At 33.5% G+C, this 24,587-nt stretch overlaps 7 protein-coding genes and 1 long non-coding RNA gene across 14 annotated transcripts; 4 read left to right on the plus strand and 4 right to left on the minus strand.

Moving 5' to 3' along the window:
• Positions 1-56: 56 nt before the first annotated feature.
• LOC139992306 (uncharacterized) lies at positions 57-1,409 on the minus strand. Its single transcript, XM_072013045.1, has 3 exons — positions 1,249-1,409; positions 1,107-1,145; positions 57-782 (listed from the first exon to the last, which is right to left on the minus strand). Exons 2-3 carry the CDS (start codon positions 1,111-1,113, stop codon positions 178-180), a joined length of 612 nt encoding a protein of 203 aa, XP_071869146.1. The 5' UTR covers positions 1,114-1,145; positions 1,249-1,409; the 3' UTR covers positions 57-177.
• Positions 1,410-1,880: 471 nt separating this feature from the next.
• On the plus strand, positions 1,881-4,540 carry LOC139992304 (pre-mRNA-splicing factor ISY1 homolog). The gene is made up of 4 exons (XM_072013043.1): positions 1,881-2,193; positions 2,276-2,298; positions 2,389-2,707; positions 2,801-4,540. Exons 1-4 carry the CDS (start codon positions 2,191-2,193, stop codon positions 3,167-3,169), a joined length of 714 nt encoding a protein of 237 aa, XP_071869144.1. The 5' UTR covers positions 1,881-2,190; the 3' UTR covers positions 3,170-4,540.
• Positions 3,147-10,360, minus strand: Syt14 (Synaptotagmin 14). Of its 2 annotated transcripts, XR_011801071.1 has the most exons (9): positions 10,099-10,360; positions 8,792-8,980; positions 8,443-8,577; positions 8,291-8,349; positions 7,173-7,349; positions 6,782-7,102; positions 6,303-6,686; positions 5,605-6,188; positions 3,147-5,301 (listed from the first exon to the last, which is right to left on the minus strand). XR_011801071.1 is itself a non-coding variant. In XM_072013032.1 (8 exons), exons 1-8 carry the CDS (start codon positions 10,130-10,132, stop codon positions 5,976-5,978), a joined length of 1,512 nt encoding a protein of 503 aa, XP_071869133.1. In that variant the 5' UTR covers positions 10,133-10,360; the 3' UTR covers positions 3,147-5,975. The 2 variants fall into 2 exon arrangements, 1 of the variants encoding a protein (XP_071869133.1); XM_072013032.1 differs by having other exon boundaries at positions 3,147-6,188.
• A 673-nt stretch (positions 10,361-11,033) lies between these two features.
• On the plus strand, positions 11,034-13,012 carry Cls (cardiolipin synthase). Its single transcript, XM_072013042.1, has 4 exons — positions 11,034-11,446; positions 11,864-12,205; positions 12,281-12,538; positions 12,612-13,012. The coding sequence occupies exons 2-4, from the start codon at positions 11,876-11,878 to the stop codon at positions 12,876-12,878; spliced, it is 855 nt and encodes a 284-aa protein (XP_071869143.1). The 5' UTR covers positions 11,034-11,446; positions 11,864-11,875; the 3' UTR covers positions 12,879-13,012.
• On the minus strand, positions 12,870-14,264 carry Cia30 (complex I intermediate-associated protein 30). The gene is made up of 2 exons (XM_072013041.1): positions 13,636-14,264; positions 12,870-13,559 (listed from the first exon to the last, which is right to left on the minus strand). Exons 1-2 carry the CDS (start codon positions 13,983-13,985, stop codon positions 13,031-13,033), a joined length of 879 nt encoding a protein of 292 aa, XP_071869142.1. The 5' UTR covers positions 13,986-14,264; the 3' UTR covers positions 12,870-13,030.
• An 87-nt stretch (positions 14,265-14,351) lies between these two features.
• On the plus strand, positions 14,352-18,414 carry Pnpase (polyribonucleotide nucleotidyltransferase 1). The gene is made up of 8 exons (XM_072013031.1): positions 14,352-14,640; positions 14,864-15,775; positions 15,856-16,029; positions 16,100-16,293; positions 16,374-16,534; positions 16,610-16,921; positions 17,010-17,394; positions 18,212-18,414. Exons 1-8 carry the CDS (start codon positions 14,492-14,494, stop codon positions 18,241-18,243), a joined length of 2,319 nt encoding a protein of 772 aa, XP_071869132.1. The 5' UTR covers positions 14,352-14,491; the 3' UTR covers positions 18,244-18,414.
• LOC139992307 (uncharacterized) lies at positions 17,959-18,603 on the minus strand. Its single transcript, XR_011801072.1, has 2 exons — positions 18,408-18,603; positions 17,959-18,278 (listed from the first exon to the last, which is right to left on the minus strand). It is a non-coding gene; the product is annotated as an uncharacterized lncRNA (long non-coding RNA).
• A 688-nt stretch (positions 18,604-19,291) lies between these two features.
• On the plus strand, positions 19,292-24,165 carry LOC139992299 (uncharacterized). 6 transcript variants are annotated; one of them, XM_072013033.2, is made up of 3 exons: positions 19,292-19,573; positions 20,484-22,567; positions 22,753-24,165. In XM_072013033.2, the coding sequence occupies exons 1-2, from the start codon at positions 19,556-19,558 to the stop codon at positions 21,819-21,821; spliced, it is 1,356 nt and encodes a 451-aa protein (XP_071869134.1). In that variant the 5' UTR covers positions 19,292-19,555; the 3' UTR covers positions 21,822-22,567; positions 22,753-24,165. The 6 variants fall into 6 exon arrangements, with proteins under 6 accessions (XP_071869134.1, XP_071869136.1, XP_071869138.1 ...); XM_072013035.2 differs by having other exon boundaries at positions 19,294-19,580; XM_072013037.2 differs by having other exon boundaries at positions 19,295-19,497.
• The last annotated feature ends 422 nt before the right edge of the window (positions 24,166-24,587 follow it).

Raw genomic sequence — 24,587 nt, forward strand, 5'->3', positions numbered from 1 at the left:
ATCGTTTCATATATATATATATAATGTCTTAAATCTTAAGAAAAACTTCAATCTCATTGTATAGGGACAATTTTTATTTCTATTGATAATGCAAAGGATGTCAAAAATATTGCAATATATGACAAAACTATTGCTGATAATTAAAACTGAATTAAGAAAGCAATAGTATAAGGGAACTTAGAAATACTTCTTCAATTCTGATTCCATTTCAAGAGGACTGGTAGTTGGTGCGTGTCTGGCAACAACTTGTCCTTCTTTGTTAATGATGAATTTAGTAAAGTTCCATTTGATGCTATCAGTTATGAATCCACCTGCCTGTGTCTTCAACCATTTCCATAATGGATGCGCATTATCTCCATTAACATCAATTTTTTGAAACAGATCAAAAGTAACGTTATATTTTTTGACAAAATTTAAGATTTCTGTGGAAGTGCCTGGTTCTTGGCCACCAAATTGATTCGATGGGAATGCTAGAATCCTTAAACCTTCCACCTTACTGTACTTTTCATACAATTGTACTAGTTCTTTATAATGTGTATCTGTAAATCCACAGTTGCTAGCAACATTAACAATTATACAAACATGCCCACGATATTTATTCAGCATAACTTCCTTTCCATGTATATCTGTAGCATGAAAGTCATAAATGGAAGTAGCTGATTCCCAATCTTTGTCTTGATTAAAAGAAGCTGAAGTTGTAGCACTACATTGTTCTTCTTTATTGTCTTCGCAATTCTGTGCTATCACTCCGTAAAAGCATAGAACTGTTAAAAATACCAATTCTACAAAAAAAGAAAGAAACTTGATTAGCAAGTTATGTAAAGAATCTAAAATGTAAAAATTGTTATAAAAGACAGCACTGTTCTGTTAACGTTTCTTAATATATTTTTTGATAAATATCTACCGTTTCTTAAAATTAAAACTGATTTCAAACTACCTTAAAAAGCCAAAACGAAAGGAAATAAACAAATTCACGCGACTCCGTGTCTTCTATGCTACATAATACCTAATCAAATATCTCGAAATTAAATTAGCATTAAAAAGTTAATCTTCAACATTATTTCTAATTAAAATATTCAAAATGATATTAAAACAATACTACTTACTCTGCATTTTTAATCAAATGTTGTTATCCTGTATCCAGACTTAAATAAAAAAAAACTTTCTTATTAATCTTTATCATATTATCGTATTTAATATTATCCCAAAAATATTTAAAATACATTTGAAAATATTAATATACTTTACCTTATCACTGTTGTTCGATAAAAGTGTCCGTACTCCTCAACGCTTTGAACACAAGTGCGCCGATCTTTCCTTTGTCTAGAGTCTAGAATTCTTAAGAAACTGGAACTTGAAATACACGAACACACTGACCTCTGTCCAGTTCTGTTCTTGAATACATACATACTATATAGCATCGTGGATTCTGGAATGCTAATAGAATAAAACAACGAAATTTTATTCTGCATTCATTATCCATCTCAGAACATCTGCAACTATAATATTTAGTTTAACATAGACAACTTCTATGAACAATCAATGGCAATAGTAATATTACACTTATAATTGTTTCGTGTTATATATTGCTTTTTTACGAATTAACAGCGGAATATTACAATTACACAATTATTTTCAATCTCTAATTCTACTAAAACAATCATAAATAAAAATAAAAATTGTGGTTAAAACTTAATGATTTTTCTTTTTCTCTATTACGAGTTAGGCAGACACATCTATAAATATATATATGTGTATATATATATAAATATATATATAACCTCTTGATATATATATATATATATATGCAATAAAACATACTGCGCCATCTATCAAGAGATCTTGCCGATTTATTTTGTTCGATGCTCCAAACAGTAGGTTACGTGCAGCTGACTGGTGTGTACGCTATAACATAACCTTAAAGATACAACAGAATCATATCTACAAACTACGATCACGTAAACATTTATATGATCGTGCCGTACACTATACTTTGTCATTTGTCATTGACTACAAAATAAAATTAAATTTATCGTTGTTATAATACATAACGTAAGAATATAAAGCAATAACATTGTTCAAGACATTCTAAGCAAACAGAAGTTTACTTGGAAAAACTTATAAGTTATACATATCGAAGTATTTGGACAGTACTAAATTGTTTTATTGAACGTTGTTATTTATATAAAAATGGTAAGTGTAGTAAACGTTATTACATAATACAAGAAATTAATTATATTTTTTTAATATACTTAATTAATGTTATTTCTTTCAGGCGCGAAACGCAGAAAAGGCTATGTAAGTATCATAAAAAGAAGATATTTTCTTGAATATAATTTATAAATTCTTCTGTTTTTTATATTTATTTAAACATTCGTTCTTTAACAGGACCACTCTTGCTCGGTGGAGAGCTGCACAAAGCAACGAAGGAGCCAGAAAGGAACAGGAAAGAAGACCGTATTTAGCTTCTGAATGTAGAGACTTGCGGAAAGCAGAAAAGTGGAGAATGCAAATAATTAGAGAAATTGCAAAAAAGGTTGCACAGATTCAAAATGCTGGTCTCGGGGAATTTCGAATTCGAGATTTGAATGACGAGATTAATAAATTGTTGAGAGAAAAACGACACTGGGAGGCTCAGATAAAAGAGTTAGGCGGGCCAGATTATTCCAGAGTAGGACCACGTATGCTAGACCACGAAGGTCGTGAGGTATGTTTTTAATTTTGCTACATCGCTCTATTTTTAATAATAATAAATAGTAAATAATAGAAGAAAGTAACAGGTAATTATTACAACATTTAGGTTCCTGGAAACCGTGGTTACAAATATTTTGGGGCAGCGAAAGAACTACCAGGTGTTAGAGAATTATTTGAACAAGAACCACCGCCTCCACCTCGTAAAACACGCGCTGAGTTAATGAAGGACATCGATGCAGATTATTATGGTTACAGAGACGACGATGATGGAATTTTGTCACCTTTGGAACAGAAAGCTGAACAGGAAGCAAAAGAAAAAGCAATGCAGGAATGGCTAACACAAAACGAGAAACAGCCAGAAGTAGAAGAGGAAATCGAAACAACTGCACAAAAAGCAATACCATCGCAACAAGATATTCAGGAAGCGTTACTTGCAAGAAAAAAACAAGAACTATTAGAGAAATATGTATTTTGACAAATTTTATTTCTTTTTCTTTATGTATTCAGTAACAACTATTTGTAAGTTTATTCGTTTAATTGTATTAGAGTACACTTTTATAAAACGCGACAGATATAATTATTATTTATTTAATAACATTGATTAAGGTATTTTGTGCAGTAGACGTTCAAACTTCAATTAATTCTTATCGAGAAAGAGTGCTGTAGATAAAATATAGATAAAAATCCAACGTTAGTCTGTTTATAATCCTCGCGATCTTTAAAGATTTTTCTTTTTGTTTTATATATATATATATGTATATATATTCTTTTTTATCGATTTTGTAAGCATTAGACACTCGAGAAAGCGACACAATAGAATAGAACATCAGAGAACAAGACAATATGAATTATCGAAAGAAGAATTTGTTCACCCCATACATTGATAATTGTCAAATATTGTTAGATAAATAAAATTCAATAACTTCATACACTCTCTTTGTCTAATTACTGCCTTAAATGTCTTTGGCCAAGCATCCTTCCTTTCATCGCCATTGAATCACCCCGCGAAAAGCCAGTCATTTGCTTTAAAATAGTTCGATGCAATTACAACTATATTGTAACAAATTGAGAACAATCAAAGGCATAGAAATTACCCTGAAAAACCTCTACTCACTAATTAAGTGTACATATCGATCACAAATATTTCAAAAACATTTTGTTCTTGCCCGCATCGGGTTCGACCCATCCGCGATGAGAAACCGAGGACTCTACATCATTCTCACGCAAATCTCTGATCCTCGTAGTTAATATCGTGTTGCTTATAAACAGACTGTACAATATACAATTATGTTACCAAGACTCAGAAGTGGAGAAAGTATCCTAAGAACGTTAGCTAAAATCCCGGTACGCTTAAAACTTCTCAAAGCAGAGAATAATTCTATCGCTCGCTTCACGCTACGTATCTTCCTCGCTGTTGCTTTCTCTTCTCGCTTCCTGAAAACGCTAAAAGTTGGATGAGATGCACCAACAAACGCACATCACTACGATATTATCGATTATCGATTATCGATGATTATGCTAAATCCGAAAGCGCTAAAAGTACGTCTTTAAAACTGCTTTTGAGAAGAGCATTGTAAAAAGAACGTCTGCACATTTGATACGAGAAAATTCATGCACATACGTAGTAAACAAACGAAAAAGAAACTTCTGAGTCCTTGCAATCGCGTTATACATTGTCTAGATACGTAAAACGAGAGAATAGTTCGAGCATGGATTAATCATCGTTAATCACCTAAACGCTAAGCTTGAAAAAGTCAAGCGTTAAACGATTCACAGCATCTGGTAATTTTTTTATCCATTAATCAGTCGCCTGCTTCGTCCGGTATCCAATTCCCTCTAATATAAACGCGTGGAAAAAACATTTCTACATAACCTATCGTATTCACACGATAATGTATACTACTAGTTTAATAGTAATATCAACTCTACGATCACATCTGCGTTTACGAGGTGCGTTTTGCGAGTTTATTGTGCGTCGTTTAATTGTGAATCTGTCCTCGTATACGTTCCCCTTTATATCCAATCGATTAACTATAACCCCTCGACGCTACTAATTGATTAACCGATATCCTGTATACACGAAACGTTCGTAAAGTTAGGATACGTAAATGTAAGCACGTTGTTACACGCATCAAGAATATGACAATGAATTATGAAACTTCACAACGTGATTTACTGATACTATCAAATATACATTACTAAATTAAGGGTATACATATATATGTATAAATAATAGTACGCAGAAAAGAGAAACGAATAAACGAAGCCAGAGTATGTAGGAAATTAGAAAAATTGTGTACAACCTTGACTTTCTCTCGAAACATTATTCGCTGCCCCCGTACTCCACGCAATAAGAGGTTAATTCGTTTCGCGCGTCAATCCATTCTCGAACCATATGATCGAAACAACAAGATTCGTGGCATCGATTCGAACGAACAAGCACTGCAAATCGAATATTCCGCTGAAAGTGTCACGGAGCGAGAGAGGAAAAGTTACGTTTGCTTAATTAGCTCGTCCAAAGGAGAACGGCTAGAGGATCGCGGTTCATAATGGGCTCTCGACTTGGCTGGGTATCCCACGACGATTCTCCGTCGACGGACACACGGCCTAAAAAGGGTGAAAGGCACAAAGTAAAAAATAAACGATTAAAGTTGGCTCAGGCACATATCGAATCGAAGTCGTTTTCGCGGTCCATCTGCTAATGTATTATACGTTCGACTTTTGGGACCGACAAAATGCGTGTTTGCATATTTGTAACGTGTACGTATGTGTGCACGTGTAATTGAAATATGTTTTACGTATATGTAAGTAGGTAAACGTGTATATACATATACGTGTACGTGTGCGTATGAATCATGTATGTGTTATGCGTTTACGTTCTTTCTCTGTTTGCATATGTAATATACATACGTAATATGTATGTTGAAAACACCCTCAACTCCGTCCGGCGTATCAAAAAGGAATGTACTTGGTACATCGATTGAGTTTTGAACTCAGAGTTACCACATGCTAAAATTATGATAGCTCTGATTCGCAGGATCAACAGATCGACATATTGACTTCTGTGTTCTGTTCGGGCAGTACAGGCTTTATCTCCAATGAAGAACAGCCGCGTTCATCTTGAAAAATTCAGTTGCTCTTCTACACGATCAGTCGTATATAACGGTACGCAATCGGGGACCGTAATCTGCACCGTGTTCTATCTGTCAAACCATATCGTTATCATTAACAACATCGTAAAATGTATTTCCGTGACAGGAACTCTTTCGTGATCGGATGTTTCAAGGACGCAGCAACGAGTGCCAGCGTTGAACTTGCGCCGGTTGTCTTGCTGCGCGCATATCGTTCCAATGTTGAAGCTCCTCTGTGCCGGAACTGTTTAATCCCAAACTCAGCCAACCGATCATTTCTCTTCCCTTTCTTCCCATTCCGCCTCTTCGTCGATTATAAACCGATAGAAAGAGAGTTACATCTCCAAGTTGAAACAGAGCAACCTAAACAGCCATTACGAGTGTAACATTTAATCAGATTCGTTTCAAAAGGAGCAGAGAATATCTGTTTGAATAATATTCCATCGAATTGAATTATTTAATTAGCTGTAAGCTTACTTGGAATATAAATGTTTCCTTGTACAGAGGATTCGGCTGAGCCCGTTTCAGACCAGTTTTCGATCGTTCCATTTCGTGACCGTTGCTATCCATGAGAGCGAGCTTAACGTACGTGTCGGGTGGTTTCGTGTCGTTCCCGCCGCCACCCCGAAAATGAGATCCTTTAATTATTTCTACCGATAAACGTCCAGTCGTCCCGTTATACGCCAAGCCTATTAAAATTTCTGCCACGCTTCCACCCTTCATACTACTGCCGTAAGGAGGTACAGTATGTGATGCGTAAGTTGGCACACGTGCAGTAGGTGATGCGTATGATTGAACTGATTGCTGTGATCCCGTGGAATCGCTACGAGTCAAACTACTAGTTGTTCCCCAATCTTGTACCTGCAAAAATCACGTTCATTTTACCGTTATTTTCTTCGACATTGAGGATTGGAAAAAAAGACAACTACGGATATTATTGCATATAGATGTTTTACCGAAGAAAAAGGTGGAGGTTGTAGCGTTAACCAAAGCGTAGTTTCAAGCTGAAGATTGATCTGATCGAAGGAGACTCTAGCTTCGCCTAGTAATCTCTCTCGTCGCATTCTTCCGCCCCATAGATACACTCTTAGGCGTACGCCCATGGCGTTTACGTCCTCTGGATTTACACGTGGAAGCAGAAAACTCTCCATGTACTGTGGAGATGTGCCCTGGCGTACTCGAGTTTTACGGCGCTGCTTCTTCGATGGTAACAACACGAGCCGCACTTGACTACCGCCTATACCTTCGGGATAATTTCGTCCTTGCAGCACATGAACCTACAAAATAAGGAAACTCCTTGGTTTCTATTAAATCGTAAACGAATTTTCCAATGAAATTTATACGAACCGTCATCTCGCGCATCGGTGCATCATATAGGAAAGCGACTTCCAAGCTACCCACTTCTTCGGTGATGGTACCCATTGTTGTAATAACGTCGTTGGTAGTTGAACCATTTTGCTCGACCTCTACCTCTTGTTCTCTGTTATCGAGAATAATACCAGAGGCCCCGACTTCTACCACACACTGTGTATCAAACGAAATCATTCGATTCGGTTAAAAAAAAGTTCATTTTAAAAGCATACCGAACTAAACGACTCCAAGTATCATACTAATGCAAAGAATAGGTCACTAACGACGATATTATACGGTTAGAACGTTGCGTGATAAAGTACGCACGGATATCCGGCCACCGATAAACTATTTACGCGACAATCGTGTTGTTACGTCGCGTAAGTCGGTACCTGCGACGTCCCTCATGGTCAGCGGAGGTTTGCCCAGCGAGGTAGCGGGTTTTTCCCAAGGACAGAAACACACGTGAGTCACATTTGCCGAGGACTGTCCCCTCGTATTTAATTCATTAACATTGGTAATACCCAATGGGCATCGCGGATCGTTACCCTCACTTTTCTACCGAAAAGTGTGAACTACGAATCCGCGTTCTTAGTTCAACAAGGATACACGCACAACGAGTTTTCTTCCTAAATAGTACGAGACGGGTCAATCACTGTTCTAATATCCTTCGGACAGTCAAGTCTACGGTTCTAACACTCATCGGGCCGTCAAGTTCTAACCAAAGTCAGTCAAGTTCTCGCCGCTCTAACTACCACATTTAGCAACCTTCGGGTCCATCACAACGCTTTCCGACACGACGAATTCAAACACGGTCTGTTCACGTCTAATATTGTAATCTAGTGCAAATAAAAATACATATATTATATAACTGTGAAGTCCAGTTATATTCCAAGCCAATCACCCTTTATTCTCCCACAAGAAATAAGGGGATCGCCCTGTTCGTGGTGTCGATTCGTGCAATCGTAACGGGAATTTACGACTCCCGTTGACGCGCTATAACGCGACCGTCTCCCCGCGACTGGACGAAACTACACGTGTAGATTAAGAACGCGATATTCGATCGTGCAACATGACAACGCCGTTTTAACTATAAACTTTTTATTCTCATTCACCTGTTGTTGATCGCTGGGCGAGTGTTCTTCCGTGCAACTGCTGGAGGTAGTGCCGGCATCTGAAACGGCGATACACGATCGATCAGGAACGAACGTAAAATTAATGAAATAGAACATAAAGAAGAAAAAGAACGGATAAAGGAAAAACTAACCCAGAATGGTCGGTCCATCCTCCGCTTGGATAGTCAAAGTATCCGGCGGTGGATGAGAATGCGAATTCAGTCGACGAAGGACGTCCTCTTCCGAATCGGAACTAGTCTCTGGATCCGAATAGGAAAATGCCTTCCCTGCCGAGTTTCAACATTAAACCCAACTTTCGGTTAGGTTCGTTTAATTTCAGGTACAAAGTAGCTGATAACGATCTTTGAAAAGGACTGGAAGCGGGTATCATATATAGAAAAATCGCGCCTGCTTCTGGATCGGTATTATGTGTGTATTTTTCCAGCAATTTCAAAGTAAGCAGTAGAAAGCACAGGATCAGATCGTTCGTCGACAACTTACCTATGTTTTTCGCAATTTGTGAGGTGGAGCCGTTGTTAGGCTCGCAGAGAGGCACGCAAACGCCACCGAAAAGAGTGGTCGTGGATGGTGGAGTAAAGCACCATTTGCGTGACAAGTACAAGAAGAGAGCCAACAGGAGGACCACGAAGCCAGCTACGGCACCCAGAAATGCTGTCGCTTCCACAGGTACTGTAATGTCGATCGATCTTGAGAATGACTGGTTGGAACAAACTACTGGTCGTGTATATTATTTATCGTCCGACGAATGATCGATCATAAATGAAAACGTGCTAATAGAGGGAAGGGAAGCGAGATGGGAAGAATCATAAAAAAAAAAAAAAAAAAAGGAAGAACGCGATGGAACGGGCCGGACGAAAGGTTCCGTGCAAAAAGCATGATCAAAAAGGGTACAGGCAAAGCATAAGTTATTTATTGACCACGGAGAAAAGGCGTTCACCCATACACCGATTAAATCTTTCTCTCGAACGGCGGTCGTACGTGTCATTGATGTATCGAACGCGTTAAAACAGCAGCGACACATTACGTCGTAATGACCTGGAATAATTAACCACCGTTCGTCTTAACGCGGAAACCACTGCGCGATATTAAACACCGATTACGGTTAATGAATCTCGGTACAAAGATCTGTCGAAATCCTTTGCATCCGTCTCCTTTCGTCGAAGATATCGTTGAAATATCGTCGTAAACGGAGGCAAATGCTAACTAAAATTGTTGATTTCCGTTAACTATCAACGATAACTTGGATATAACGATATTACCACATATTCAACTATAAAGAATCGACAGAATTGTTACTCGTTGTAATTTAGTAAAAAATTGAGAGCGAAAAGAAAACTGTAGGGAAGAGGACATTATTCAAAACGAATGTATTTCGAAATAATTTTCATTTGCGCAATGCGGAAACCGTGGCATGCGTTCACGTTCTAATCATTCTCGATTAATCAAAAAGAACGACGTATGTAGAACATTTTAGGTAGGAACTTGGTAATGTGTCAAGGGATTACTGTCACGTCACACGAATTAGTTTTATTGGAAATTGTTGAATGATTCGAGAAACTATTAGAAGCATCGTGATGTATTTAGATGGCGAAAAAACGTCGAAAGGGGTGCGTGCTCTATTCAGATTTTAATAACTCTATCACGATCGAACGTTGTTCGTTAACGAATCGATTCACGATCATCGATATTTTGAGGTCAATGTTTCCGTATCGAAGTGTACCAGGTCACATTTGAACAGTTGAATTCGTTAAAAGAGTTATAGACAAAGTAGAAGATAGTGGACTTACCCGCCAGAAAATGGTCTGATCCTGCCAGAATCATGCTCGCCCTTGTGTCACATTAAAACCTTTTTACGTGGTTCTGTCGACAGGCCGCGACAAATCTTCCGTGAATAATGAATTCATTATCCACTCGATGTGGAATTGTCCAATACTCGTGGTTGTTCACGATCACCGAGAAGCGTGGTTACAAGACAGTCGAATAATAATACGTGGGCGGGGATGTACACAGCACTCTGTTGCTCGTCGAGTCGTGCGCCTGCAATACTGTGACCAGCTATACGCATGCGCTTCATGGGCACGCATTCTTACGGTGAAAATTTCTTTCAACAGAGATTCTCATTTTAACACAATTTACACTTCTTTGACATGAAGTTCGTAATTCAATTTTTATACGCGGTACATTCTTTCATTCTGAGAATATACTTATTGATTGTTCTAGCGAACAATTATACAACTACCTTCTACTTAATTAACAAAAGATAGTATATTTTCCGATGATATATATACACACACACACACACACACACACACACACACACACACACACACACACACACACACACACATACCATTAGATGAAATGGACTGAGATCCTAAATTTTATCTTTTTCTATTGTCATATTTTATTTCTTTACATTTATCTTTTACTCGTTAAATAAATATTCTCATCTACCGTATTCCTAATCTTCTAACCGTAATGATGCGATCATATTTGCATACACCATTTGAGAAATAAGTTAATTAAAGAACTGACATTATTGATTATGAATAAACGACCACATCATTTACGAATAGAAAAATTAATTTAAAAAATCGTAAAAAATATTGAATATTACATAATGTACAGAATAATGTAAAGTAAAGTAATAGTAAGTACGTGCGTACTTCTCATAGCAGAAGGTACTGTCTACTGTTATTATTTTAATATAAGAATTTAAGCGTGAATATTGAAAAACGATTATGGTTCTCGTTATTGATAATCAATGTTTTATAAACATATCATAAATTCATCTGTTAAAAAAATAGAAACTATTTTCCTTGTTATTATGTACAATTTTAAATAATTGACGCATGCATTTCATTTCATTAATTGAAATAGTATTACCACGAAACTCCCCCCCTCGTAAAACCTACTACGATTTCATAGTGTTTACGATTTACTAACTTAATTTTAACTGATATGAATATTATTCAACCGGTTAGAACTAACTTAACTTATCTTTGAAATGGAAGAATTAAGAATGAAAATGATAATATTAATGTAAATGTAGCTAATTTCTTTTTACTTTTACAAAAACGATAGTTTTTGCTTTTCCATTATATTCGAAGGCGAAAGATATTTAACTTGATACAGGTAAGCTTTATGTGTGGTGAAACAACATAACCTCAAGAATGAAATCTCTTTTTCATAAAATCATATAATACATCTTTTTACTATAAAGTTTTTGTAATTATTAAGCTAAATCACGTTTATTACATAACAGTTCATAATAAATATATTATTAATTTAATAATTACTAGTTAATTTAATAAATACTATAATCAGAAGATATTACTTTCTTCCTTAATAATTCGTTTTTAAATAATCTTAAATTTTATGGAAAATAATATTTTTACATTAGAAACTCACTTAATACATGTTCTATATAATGCATAATTTTCATATATATTGTAATGAAATACAAATAAACATAAAAATATGACTTTAATGACTATATGCTGATAATATTTAACTATCATCGCCTTTATCATTGTATTGTTTTAAAAACAGGAATAATCAATTATGAACCAATTTATGATGCTATGCTTCAAACAATCTACAATTTCAAGTAGACACTGGTTAGAAAGATGTTTGAGGCAATATTTGATGTATCATGCAAGAGTATATTCTAATGGAATTAATAATCATAAAAATTATATTGACAAAAAGGAAAATATCAGTAGGAGAAAAGCATTAAAATTACAGATACTGCAAGATATTAAACAAACTAAACGGAAAGTAGAAGTAATTATTGACAAAGAAAACATTTGGACTGTACCAAATATTCTTTGTATGGGACGAATTGTAACATCTCCATATTTAAGTTACTTAATTTTGTCACAAGATTACCAGGTAAAACGTTATAATATTTAAGTGCATATTTATTCATTATATTCATCATATATATTATTTGTTCACACATTACAGATAGCATTGTGGCTATTGATAATTGCTGGGTTTAGTGATTTAGCTGATGGATGGATTGCACGTACATGGACATCACAAGCTTCTAAGCTTGGCACTTTTTTAGATCCTGCTGCAGATAAGTTACTAGTAGGTACTCTGTTCCTATCTTTGGCCTGGGTAGGATTGGTTCCTATTCCTTTAACGTGTCTTGTCATTGCAAGAGATGTTGCCTTGGTTTCAGCTGTTTCTTACATAAGATACCAATCTTTGCCTCCTCCAGTATGTATAGATTGTAACATTATGAACAGAAAAATATTTAAATGATCATACTTATTTACAAAATATGTTTCAGAAAACTTTGGCCAGATATTTTGATCCTACATATGCAACAGTACAATTAGCTCCAACATATATAAGTAAAATTAATACTGCTATTCAGTTGTCTTTTGTTGCTGGAACACTAGCTGCACCCATATTTCATTTCGTAAATCATCCAGCTTTAGAGATTTTTTGTTATGTAACAGCAGTAACAACATTAGCAGGAGGTGTAAGTTATTTGATATCAAAAAATACATATAAATTCGTAAGGAAAAAGACTTCAACAAAATCATCTAATTAAATACATGTATTAATGATCACAATAACATCGTTTATTGTTTCTAAATTTATTATTTACTTTGTATAATAGACGTTATTTAAATATCTATTATGTATACAACTCAAATTAATAAAAACATTATTTTTATTTTGGAATTCCTCTATAAAAAAAGATTACAAACTGGTCCCTATATCTCCTACCTTATATGTTTCATATGCAAATGTTTCAAAATTACTCACATTGTAACAAACTCCAATATAATCAATTTCTAATCTGAAAGGCCCTGGCTTTTTATCAGCAATTGTAATTCCAAAATTTGTAATGATACTCTGACACATAGCAAATTGATTTTCATTAATTTGTCCTTTTGTACTAAATACAAATTTTGCAAAAGGGACTCTAATTATTTGCCAATACGGGCCACCTCTTGTATACATTACATAATGATAACAATTATATTGCGTTAAGTCTATTCTTCCTTTTTGTAAAATATTTAACATGTAACATCTACCATCTCCTCTAACTCGTAAAACAACTTCATTATAATGTGTCCAATCATAGTAGTATTGTCGAGCAAAAGATTTAAATCTTACAGCTGAAGTGATATTGCAGTATCCAGCATTTGTAGTTCGACCGTCATTGGGTACACGAGTATCTAATATACCATGGAATATTCCAGTGCCATAAGATGATAGTTCTAATCTAAAAATAATAGACATTTTCTCAATTAGTCTAAACCTTTCCAAGATATAACAGCATAAAAATATTATACAGTTACTTAGCAGTTGAATAACCATGATGATAGTCCTTGTCAGTATTTACAATCCATTGATCCAAGGATTTTTGAGTTCCATCAAACTTCCATACAACATCAATTTCATTCACTGTGAAGTTACATGGAAACATACTGTAGTTATCCCATATTTCTCGAATAAACAATTTACAGTCACTCTTAAAAAAATCATACGCTTTTCGAAATTTCTGTAAAAAGGTCAAATTTTCGTGTTCATCAATAGGTTTATCGTATACTACCGGATATCGCGATCTAAATGGTTCATAAAACGTTCTTTTAATGATCAGAGTATTCCTACAATGAGGTTTTAGTATACGAAAAATATTATTTTCCATATTTTCGTTCTCACAATTAAATTGAAATAGCAACTTCGTTAATCATCATAGAATTCACGTGTATTAAATACACACAAATTTCAATCAATGTGATGTTATCGCAGAATTTGTACAACAGCTACATATTATATCGTAACTCGTAACTATAGCTTGCAGTTTAATGAAAAATCAATTTATAATATTTCTTCTCATTTCTCGTTTTTATAACCGTTAAATTTTAATTCTAATTTTGGTGGATACTACAAGTACCTTAATTTTTTGTAACTATTTCGAAAAAAAATATAGTAATTTAATAGTACATATCATTTACTATCAATTACGAAAATGTAGTGAAATTTGACAAATTTTATCAGAAAGGAAATATCAGTATTTATTAATAAGATAAAATATAATCATATATTGCAGTTAATAAAAAAGTTACTATGATAGAATATTTTCTTATTAAATGATGGCGGTTATGACTACATTGAAATTTTAAAACCGATGAAAGCAAATTCAATGTAAGGATGGTACTGTTTAAGCATAGTAAGTTATTAAACAATAGAAATTTATGTTTTTTATGTTTGAAAAGTCATAAAAAGAATGAAAATACATTTCAAGTTAAATTTATGTCGAGCAATGCTGTAGGAAATATACATATAGAGTTATCTAATGGGTGAGTGTATCACGTGTTTCTTAACCTAAACGTTAATACTTATTGTGATATTTCATCTTATGTATAAATAATACAATAGATAAATAATAGATACATAATATAATAATAATTATGATAGAATAATAGATAAATAATATAATAGAGAATATGTATAGTTATTTAAATAAAATATATTGTTACGTGTTTCATTCCATATTTATTATTATTTATTTCAAATATTCAGATCAAAAATTACACTATCAAGTGGGAAATATGCACGATTTACATCTGGGAGTGTTATTGCTACGCTTGGCAATACATCAGTCATGTCTACTGTGGTTAGGAAAAATGAACCATGCAGTGGTTCTATAATTCCATTAACTGTGAACTACAGACAAAAAGCTTCTGCAATTGGACGTATACCAACAAATTTTCTTCGTAGAGAAATAGGTTACACAGATCATGAGATCCTTATTAGCAGGATAATAGATAGATCTGTACGTCCTTTGTTTGAGCCAGAATACTGCTATGAAACACAAATAGTATGTAATTTACTAGCTATTGATGGAATTAATAATCCAGATATATTATCCATTAATGCTGCCTCTGCAGCTTTAAGTATTTCGGATATTCCATGGATGGGACCTGTAGCAGCTGTAAGAGTTGGTCTTATCGACAATACATACATAATTAATCCTACAAAACGTGAACTTCAGAATAGTAAATTAAATCTTGTAATGTCATCTATGTCCAAAAATTCAATTGTCATGATAGAAGGATCGGCAAATGATATTTTAGAGCCAGAACTTCGAAAAGCAATAAAAATAGGTGCTAAAGAATGTCAAATAATTGTACAATCTATAAAAAAATTAAGAGATTGTGTTGGCAAACCCAAATTAGAGATTAACAATGGCAGTGAATTAAACAATGATGTGGAAGAGTTTGTAAAAAATTTTGCAGAGCATGAAATACGTGAAATTTTTAGTTGTCATTCACACGACAAAATTTCGCGAGACACTGCCATTTTTGGTCTTAGAGATAGAATGTTAAAAAGTATAACAGATCGTAGTTCAGATTTTATTCAAAATGCTGCAAAAGCTTTTAATAAAATTTCTAAGGAAAATTTCAGATCTTTAGTATTTGAAACAAATAAAAGGTAGTTTTTGTTTATAAAAAAGAAATCTAATTACGATTATAAATTACTAAAAATTATTGAATGTGTGTAAATAATTTTAGATGTGACGGTCGTGCAATAGATGAATTGAGAGATATAGAATGCAAGGTTGATTTATTTGAGCCTCTTCATGGCTCATCCTTCTTTCAACGAGGACAAACTCAAGTTTTATGCACAGTAACTCTTGACAGTATAGAAAGTTCTCTTAAATTGGATAATATCTCAATGCAATCTAGGTATGTTATATTACATTTATTAATATTTTAAAAATATATATTCAATATGAATAAATATTATTTTTTGCAGTGGTATAAAAGAGAAAAATTTTTTTCTGCATTACGAATTCCCACCATATGCTGTAAATGAAACAGGTAAACTTACTGGATATGATCGTAGAGAAATTGGTCATGGAGCATTAGCAGAGAGAGGATTGCGAGCAGTTATACCAAAAGATTATCCATTTGCTATAAGACTAACAAGCGAAGTATTAGAATCTAATGGTGACTTGCTTAAATAAGAAAGAAATTATTACTTGTGGAATAGATAACTTGTAACTTAAATATTTTCGTGTTTCTTAAAGGCTCGTCTTCTATGGCTTCTATTTGTGGTGGTAGTCTAGCATTAATGGATGCAGGTGTGCCAATTTCATCTCCTGTTGCTGGTGTAGCTATGGGATTAATATGTAATCCTCATACTACTGAGTTAACGGATAACGATTACAAAATTTTGACTGATATATCAGTAATTTCATATTGATTAACATTTGAATGTAGTTAAAAAAGAAATTAATTAATTTTTTATTTCTTATATGACCAGGGTATAGAAGATCATCTTGGAGACATGGATTTTAAAATTGCGGGTACAAAAAGAGGGTTTACAGCTTTGCAAGCTGATATAAAAATAGCGGGAGTCCCTTTAAAAGTGATAATGAAAGCTATCGAAAACTCACATGTGGCTAAATCTCAAATTCTTAATATCATGAATTCAGCAATATCTTCTCCAGGAAGTAACAAGAAATACAATAAGCCTGTACTTGATACCATAGAAGTACCCATTCATCAAAGGGGAAAATTTCTTGGGATTGGAGGCTCGAACATAAAAAAAATTTTATATGAAACTGGAGTTAATGTAAATTTACAAGAGGAAATAGAAACTTTAAAGATTCATTTTTGACAAAAGTTAATCTATTATTATTATTATTATTTTTTTTTTATAGATACATTCGCTGAACGATACAGTGTTTTCTATATTTGCACCTAATCAAAATGCAATGAATGAAGCCAAAGACATGATAAATGAAATTATACAAAAAGACGTGGAACCAGTATTGACATTTGGTGACATCTATACTGCAAAAATAACTGAAATTCGTGAAACTGGGGTCATGGTTACATTGTATTCCAGTATGGTACCAACGTTATTACCTAATTCGCAGTTAGATCAACGTAAAATTCATCATCCTGACGTACTAGGATTGAATGTTGGAGATGAAATAAAAGTGAAATATTTTGGACGAGATCCGGTGAATGGGCACGTTAGATTATCTCGAAAAGTGTTGCAAGGCCCAATTGTTTTTGAAAAAGATTTCAATAATATTAAAAGTTAGTAGAAATAATAGTTTGAAATTTTATTTATATTTTTTTTTTAGGAACAAATGTAATAACTTTTTTACATATTAATAGTAATAATGATACAATAAGAAATTATTTTACGTAATTGACGTACTATTTAATTTAAAAGTTTTATCGATATTTTTATTAAATAATGTAAATAATATTTTGTTACATAACTGTTAAACGTGTATTATTTATACATTGAATCGACTTCAAAAGTTGTTTAGCTTTCTTCAACAATCATTTACAAATTGGTGGAAAGCTTTCGATTTCCCGACTATCATAAATGCGAAGATTGGCAATCATAGATTTCATTTTTTCCCCATATTTTAGATTAAAGTTACACAGATAACTACATCGAAAGTGCTTTATAGGGAAGATATTAGAAATGATTTCTCGTTTTCTTTATCGCTACATTTTTAGGCGGACATCTAGCTTCGTTCTTGGTATCGTTATCGCCTCGGCATTTTTTGAAAGAGCTTATGACCATGCATGTGAAAGTATTTTTGAATGGATAAACGAAGGAGTACGCTGTTAATTTTCTCTCTAACATTAACTGTAAAATACTGCTTAAATTATTGGAAACTATCATTTACACGTAAAAAGAATTCGGAAATAATCATATTCTAGACAACATAACATAATATAAGATTTATGTTTATCGATCGATAAGGTTATATGTAATTAATGAACCGTTAGTTTATTTCCTATAATTCGTCTTTTCTCCACGTTGTATTTCAGTTTCCGAACTGCGTGATTAACTCCATTTTATATATTACTTTCACGTCTATTATCTCTTTCGCAGAGACTTTGGATGCACATAAAACACAACTATGAAAATTCACCACAGACACAGAGTGACCGTAAAGGAGCTGTCGAGAAAGAAACATCAGACTTACAGAAAGTACCTAGTGAGAATGCTAGAGAAGACTGAATGTTTTGTACAAGAAGGAAATTGTACGTTCGATAAATTACGAAAGATATTTTCTCCATGGAAATACCTGCTGCATATTCGAGTTTTTGAGTTTCACGTGCATTATGATATTCGATATTTCCGTATCATAAATGTAATCTTGTTCGCGCAAAACAAAGATACGGGCAATTGATAATTCTTGGTTTTGTATTAATAAGGTTTTATAATTTCTCAAAATTGCTCAGAATGAACGCTATTTACTCTCGGAAGTACTGGGTTTGTAGTTGTATATGACACACATATATATGATGTACATATACCACAGAATATATGATTATATCTGAGGAAGCATGCAGAACGAAAGCATCATGATAGCAAGCAAGGATCATGATACTCAAAGGTTGTAAATCTTTTACCTTTGCGAACATACTATACATATAGCGAATAGCACGTTATAAAATGTGTTATTACTAAACGCATAGAGAATGGATCTTTTGGTAGTAACTCAGACCGAGAAAACCCGTTTTGTTATTAGTTTCTCGTTCACCTTGAAATTCACAAAACGTTCCTAAACGTGATGGGAACGGAGGAAGAGAAAGGTAAAAAAATTCAAGGAATCCTTAGAAAGATACATACGTGTGTAAACGTTGGCGATTAAACAGCCTAATTTGATTTTCACATTATCGTATAGTGATGTATATAGCAAAAAAAGACTATTCTCTCCTACACAAATCTATAGATTATACAATGTATCTATGCATATACATTTATCCCACAATTAGATAAACTCGAGCTATATTCTACGTGATTGCTTCTTTATATTCATTGTACTATAGGCTGTACAAGTATTTTTGAAATTTAGATACGCGTATGATGAGTCAGGTGACATGTGTAAATGTATATATATATATGTATGTATAACGTCGGGAAAATCCCGATGAACTATAGGCAAAAAACAATAAAAGTGCTGACGGGTCGGAAAAGTTAGAAAATCCCGATGGGCCATATACCCGTGCTCCTTTACGATACTGGGTAATTGAAAAAAGGTGTTCTTGACCATGGGTCATCCACATCCGTGGAACAAATGTGTGTGTTGGGAATATCAAAGCCGTGGTATAAAAAGCATCCATTAGTCAGTTGCGACTAGAGTGACGGGAGAGTTGTAGCTGCAATAGCGAGTGAGTAGCGAGTAATTAGCGAGTGATTAGCGAGCGAGTTGCGGGTTAATCGTTATTCATGAGTTGTCGAGTCGTTGTAAGTTGTAAGTTTTTAAGTTGTAAGTTGTAAGTTGCCGATTTGTCGTGAGTTGCTAATTGTAAGTTGTGAGTTGAGTTGTGAATTATCAATTTAGTTATCTTAGTTATATGACATTACTGCATTAAGTTCACGCCAAATAACCATCGTTCCCTGTTTAAATTATAAATAAATAACTTTGTAGAGATTACTAACACAGTGAAGTTTCTACACATATGTATGTGTGTACTAATGAGACAATCACGTAGTAAACTTCGAAACTAGCAATTTAGCAACTAATTTGTTAATTAAATTATCGTAGAAACGGGAAGTAATTTAGTTATTGTCGCTTGTCTTATTCAGACGAAAAATATTATTTATTTCAGTTTAGCAAATAACGTTAAATTAGAACTTGTAGCTTCCTTCATTTTATCTATCAGCCGATATAATATCTAAGAGTGAGATCATCGTTGCAAAGACAACAGAGAAGATAGTAGAGGAATGTGTAATTTTATTTATCGTTAGTAATTTATAAAGTCAATCTGGTCGATGAAAAGAAAAAAGAAATTATAGGGTGTCCTGGACGGTACGAAACTATTGTTTGGTAATGTGATAATATTCACGCGTTTTCTTTCAAATAGCAAAGATTGTTATATCGCATTGTTCAGCTGTAGCTGAATTTAAAATATGCTTGTCATTTATTACATATTTTGTATTTTAGCGAAATTCTTCTAAAAAAAAAAAAAAAAAAACACCTGCTTACTTTCTTACGATTAGCAATTTACTTTCAATTTTACTTCAACATTATTTTCTATGAATAACGTATCCCCACTCTTTTAATATCCTTTATTCATTTTTAACAAGAAAAAGATTTCAATAAATTGTTCCTGTACACGAGAGAAACGATTAAACATACATGTTCTACTTTTAGGAATTCCCCATGATGAAGCTGCCGATCGTCCTGTCGATAGTATTAATTTTCTCGCCGTTGATTGTAGTTGGAAATATTATTCCGATCGACTACGAAACGATCGTGAACGAGATCTGCCAGAACGAAATTTTAACATTATACTTTACTAGTTCTACAGAGTTTAATAAAAACAATATTGTTTCTCCTACTCTAAAATGTATCGCCATAAAAGGTTACATTCCTACATTCAAGAATGGAGTTTTCGAAAACGTGCCAAATTTGAAATTCCTTGACCTCAGTAATAATAAGATCTCTTCGGATGATTTATTCACTTTCGGCAGTCTTTCAAACGTGAAAATACTAAATCTCAGTAATCAAACTACCTACAATAGGTATAGAACACTCGTAGACGGCGTGTATCCTGAACTTGAATATTTGAATTTAAGACATGCTAACATAGACCAGTTAGAATCGTCACAGAGAAATCCATTTCCAAAACTGAAATATTTGGATCTATCAGAGAATCTAATAAATTCCAGAAACTCCTTGTCGCTAGATATGCCCTCCACATTAACGCATCTTGATCTGAGTAACAACAACATTTATCAATTTTCATTTAAACAAATGGAAAATCTGTTGTCGTTAACGTTAGATCATAACTCAATTGAGAATCTTGAGTCATATATGGGTATTGATCTGAGAGGGCTGGAAAAGTTGGAAAAACTGTCGCTAGCGTACAATAAGATCTCATTCATTAGCGATAAAGCAATTGACAAAATGTCCAACCTTCGGTATTTGAACCTTTCTAGCAATTCTTTATCGGCTTTTAATTTCGATATGCTTAGATCAGTGAAATCTTTAGAGATTCTTGTACTAGATAATAATTCGTTGAATAATGTTCCCATAACAGCAACATTAAACATAACTCAACTCTCGGTAAATCGCAACAACATACGTTATTTAGCGGTTAACACCTTTTTCTATCTGCAAAGCTTAAAAATCTTATCTCTAAGCAATAATAAAATCGAGAGCATCCAGGTGGACGCGTTTCAGAACCAAGTGCTGTTAGAAGAGCTATATCTGAATGACAACCAATTAAGTTATTTACCAATAGGTTGGTGTGAATCAATGAAAATGTTGCGATATCTAGATTTGGCGGGGAATAAATTCGCCTTGTTGGAATCAGTGATTTACACTTCTAATTTGCCCGTGCAACATCTACACTTTGAACGCAACCCTCTTATGTACATTAATGGAAGTTCATTTCAACTGATACCAGTAAATATGACGATTTATCTAAACTTTAATGTAACATCTGATAGACCGTCAGATGTACGTGCTATGTCAACTCGGTGGTAGATAGAGTGCAGTTTTGATGTATGGACATCTACTACAGGACCACGTATTGAATGATTTGTAATCTAAGAAGTTGTGATTGTTAAACGCTTCAGGTTTTACTGTATAAATAAACATATTGTAACTGCTTAATAAAAAGACTCGTTGTATATTGCTCTTTATTCTTGCCTCTTCTTTCTTCTCTTGGCATGCAAAACTCGTGCAAAATATCTTATACTGTTTCAGCTTTTAATTATAAATTTTGCAGTATGTCTAGGAAAGGGGAGAAATTATCCTTCGATATCTCTTCGAATTTCATCTATTATCGATATCTGTATTCGATATCTGTACGAATTTCAACGATGCAATTACTCAAATCTTTGACGCCACGTAGATGTATCGATTGCTTTGACAATTCTCATCTAAAAGATGAGCGACAAATACATATTTTGCGGAAGTTATTCCTAGAATGTATAAAATCGGTCGAATTAGTTCGGGATGCAAGAAATAACGTATACTTTGTTACAACTTTGAAAGCATACTTTGTTCTGGATGTACAGTGATCATATTCATGAAAGACGACAGGAAGATCCGAAAAAGGAAATGTTTGAAACGATAACGATGCTCTTTATAGACGATTTATTTATTATTTCCGATTATTTCGAATAAGCTGACGCAACTGTCAATCGATATAAGAGGAGGAGGCAGCTGCAAATTTGCAGTAATTTCTTGTTTGCAGCCAGAAGAAACAGAAGAAACTTCTGATAATGGTACGCATTCAATCATTCTTTGTCGTTTTACATGTTATTTCTTAAAACAAATAAATAGTCATACATCAAAGTAACCTGTTTTTATTTCTCTCTGTTCACACGTTTCGATATGTACTGTAAAGTATCAGCGCAACATATTCTTGCTTATTGTTATCATAAATGTTTTCTATTTTTTTTTTTTCCAGAAAACCATTATACTGTTGAGTACGCTTATAAGTATTACAAAATCGATACCGAAAATAAGTTGGGAAAAGGATGCGGATCGCACGTGGATCACGTATCGTAATGCGATAAGTAATAAAAATTTCGTCGAATGCTCTGAAGAAGAGAGCATTAATTTACACGGACTGGGATTAGAAAAGATTCCTAAAGATCTGGTGAAAAGCAAGGCAATAGAATCTATATCGTTACATAACAATAGCATCCGAAAAATACCAATAGACGCATTCGCGGAAGCTCCTCTGTTGAAGTGTCTAAATCTCGGGTATAATTACATTTCTTTCAATAATCTTGAGATAAAGCACGACAATTTGAAAACATTAATTATGGATTTTCAAGTTGTACCAGAAATTATCGATGTAACAGTTTTAAGACAGGCAAAAATAAGTTGTCCTAACGTTGATACATTGTCTTGGAGAGGAATAAATCACGAATTTCCTCTTTTGTGGATGGAAATATTTCCAAAGTTAAAAAATATTTATTTATCCGACAGTCAGTACATTCAAATTGTCAACGAAACTGCCATGTCTTATTTACCGAATTTGAGAAGTCTATACTTAGAACGAAATTCAATTAGTGAATTCATTATGGATGATCTTGGAAACATCGAGACATTGTATCTGGATGAGAATCCTCTCGAGGAATTTTGGATAAATCCAATTTATCAAAAATTAAGAATTTTATCTTTATCTAACTGTTCGTTGTTTAATGTATTTGAGTTAAATATTCGATCCTTGGAATCGTTAGATTTATCTCATAATCGAATTCATGTCATACCGATAAGCGTGTTCCAACACGCGATTTTATTAGAAAATTTGAATCTAGATAACAATCAATTAACAACAATTCCTCCTGTGGATCGCTTATACAATTTGAAAACATTGTCGTTAAATTATAACTTAATTAGTAATATTACAGATATAGTTACGTCAAGTTCTTTAAAAACGTTGAATCTACGCGGAAATGAGATAAAGAACATCGACGTAATGGAGATGTGGGATCTGAAAATGTTAGAATATTTAGACATATCTCATAATAAATTAAAATCATTGCCTCTGAAATGGCACAAAGGCATGAACAGGCTAAAATATCTAAATTTGCAGTATAATAATTTTATAAGTATAGAACATATGTCTATTTTTCACATGAGTTATTTGAAAGAATTGTATATAAAAAATAATAATATCACGTATATAGATCTAAATACATTATCATATGTGCCAAATAATTGTACTATATACGTGCTTTAAAAATGTTATTATTCTATAATTTAATAGTATTATAATTGGTACCATGCAGTATAATATAATAACAATTGTAATTATTATATCGAGAGTAAGATTACTTATTTAGTGCTGGAATAAATTCGAAGAACTCAAGCCTGATGAGTTTATTTCTCCCTTCTTATCATACGTTTGCGCAAACATTACACGTTAAGGGATTACGCAAAATTATCGTATGTATATGATATCTTATCCGGAAGATAATTTTCCTGATTCAATATTTCGTCGTAATATTTATAAGATTCGTTGCTAAGAACTCTCTCGATCGAATGATCGGTGAAAATGACGATAAACTTTCAACAAGCGATAATGAATATCATAAATAACGTTTGAAAACGTTTTGATAACGTTTGAGAATGATTTTGACAAAAGTACAAGAGATTTCCACTTTTTTTTTTTTTAGAAAACAGATTGTTAAAGTACGAGAATACGTTCGATGAAAAGCTCTATGGTTGAAGTTTTTCTTTTTTTTTTTTTTCCTTTTACCATAATATTTTACGACATTCGATAAATTGGTT

This window comes from Bombus fervidus, chromosome 11, assembly GCF_041682495.2.
Source record: "Bombus fervidus isolate BK054 chromosome 11, iyBomFerv1, whole genome shotgun sequence".
In the NCBI taxonomy this organism is placed as follows: Eukaryota; Metazoa; Arthropoda; class Insecta; order Hymenoptera; family Apidae; genus Bombus; species Bombus fervidus.

Excerpts from the sequence above, each read along its gene's own strand:
- LOC139992304 (XM_072013043.1), top strand. Across the intron at positions 2,299-2,388 it reads CGAAACGCAGAAAAGGCTAT|GACCACTCTTGCTCGGTGGA; the intron begins GTAAGTATCATA and ends GTTCTTTAACAG. Across the intron at positions 2,708-2,800 it reads TAGACCACGAAGGTCGTGAG|GTTCCTGGAAACCGTGGTTA; the intron begins GTATGTTTTTAA and ends TACAACATTTAG.
- Syt14 (XM_072013032.1), bottom strand. The coding sequence starts at position 10,132 with ATGATTCTGGCAGGATCAGACCATTTTCTGGCGG. Across the intron at positions 8,981-10,098 it reads ATCAGACCATTTTCTGGCGG|TACCTGTGGAAGCGACAGCA; the intron begins GTAAGTCCACTA and ends TCGACATTACAG. Across the intron at positions 8,350-8,442 it reads GGATGGACCGACCATTCTGG|ATGCCGGCACTACCTCCAGC; the intron begins GTTAGTTTTTCC and ends TCGCCGTTTCAG.
- Cls (XM_072013042.1), top strand. The coding sequence starts at position 11,876 with ATGAACCAATTTATGATGCTATGCTTCAAACAATCTACAATTTCAAGT. Across the intron at positions 12,206-12,280 it reads TTTTGTCACAAGATTACCAG|ATAGCATTGTGGCTATTGAT; the intron begins GTAAAACGTTAT and ends CACACATTACAG. Across the intron at positions 12,539-12,611 it reads ACCAATCTTTGCCTCCTCCA|AAAACTTTGGCCAGATATTT; the intron begins GTATGTATAGAT and ends AATATGTTTCAG.
- Cia30 (XM_072013041.1), bottom strand. The coding sequence starts at position 13,985 with ATGGAAAATAATATTTTTCGTATACTAAAACCTCATTGTAGGAATACT. Across the intron at positions 13,560-13,635 it reads CATGGTTATTCAACTGCTAA|ATTAGAACTATCATCTTATG; the intron begins GTAACTGTATAA and ends TATTATTTTTAG.
- Pnpase (XM_072013031.1), top strand. The coding sequence starts at position 14,492 with ATGGTACTGTTTAAGCATAGTAAGTTATTAAACAATAGAAATTTATGT. Across the intron at positions 15,776-15,855 it reads GTATTTGAAACAAATAAAAG|ATGTGACGGTCGTGCAATAG; the intron begins GTAGTTTTTGTT and ends AAATAATTTTAG. Across the intron at positions 16,535-16,609 it reads AAATTTTGACTGATATATCA|GGTATAGAAGATCATCTTGG; the intron begins GTAATTTCATAT and ends TTATATGACCAG.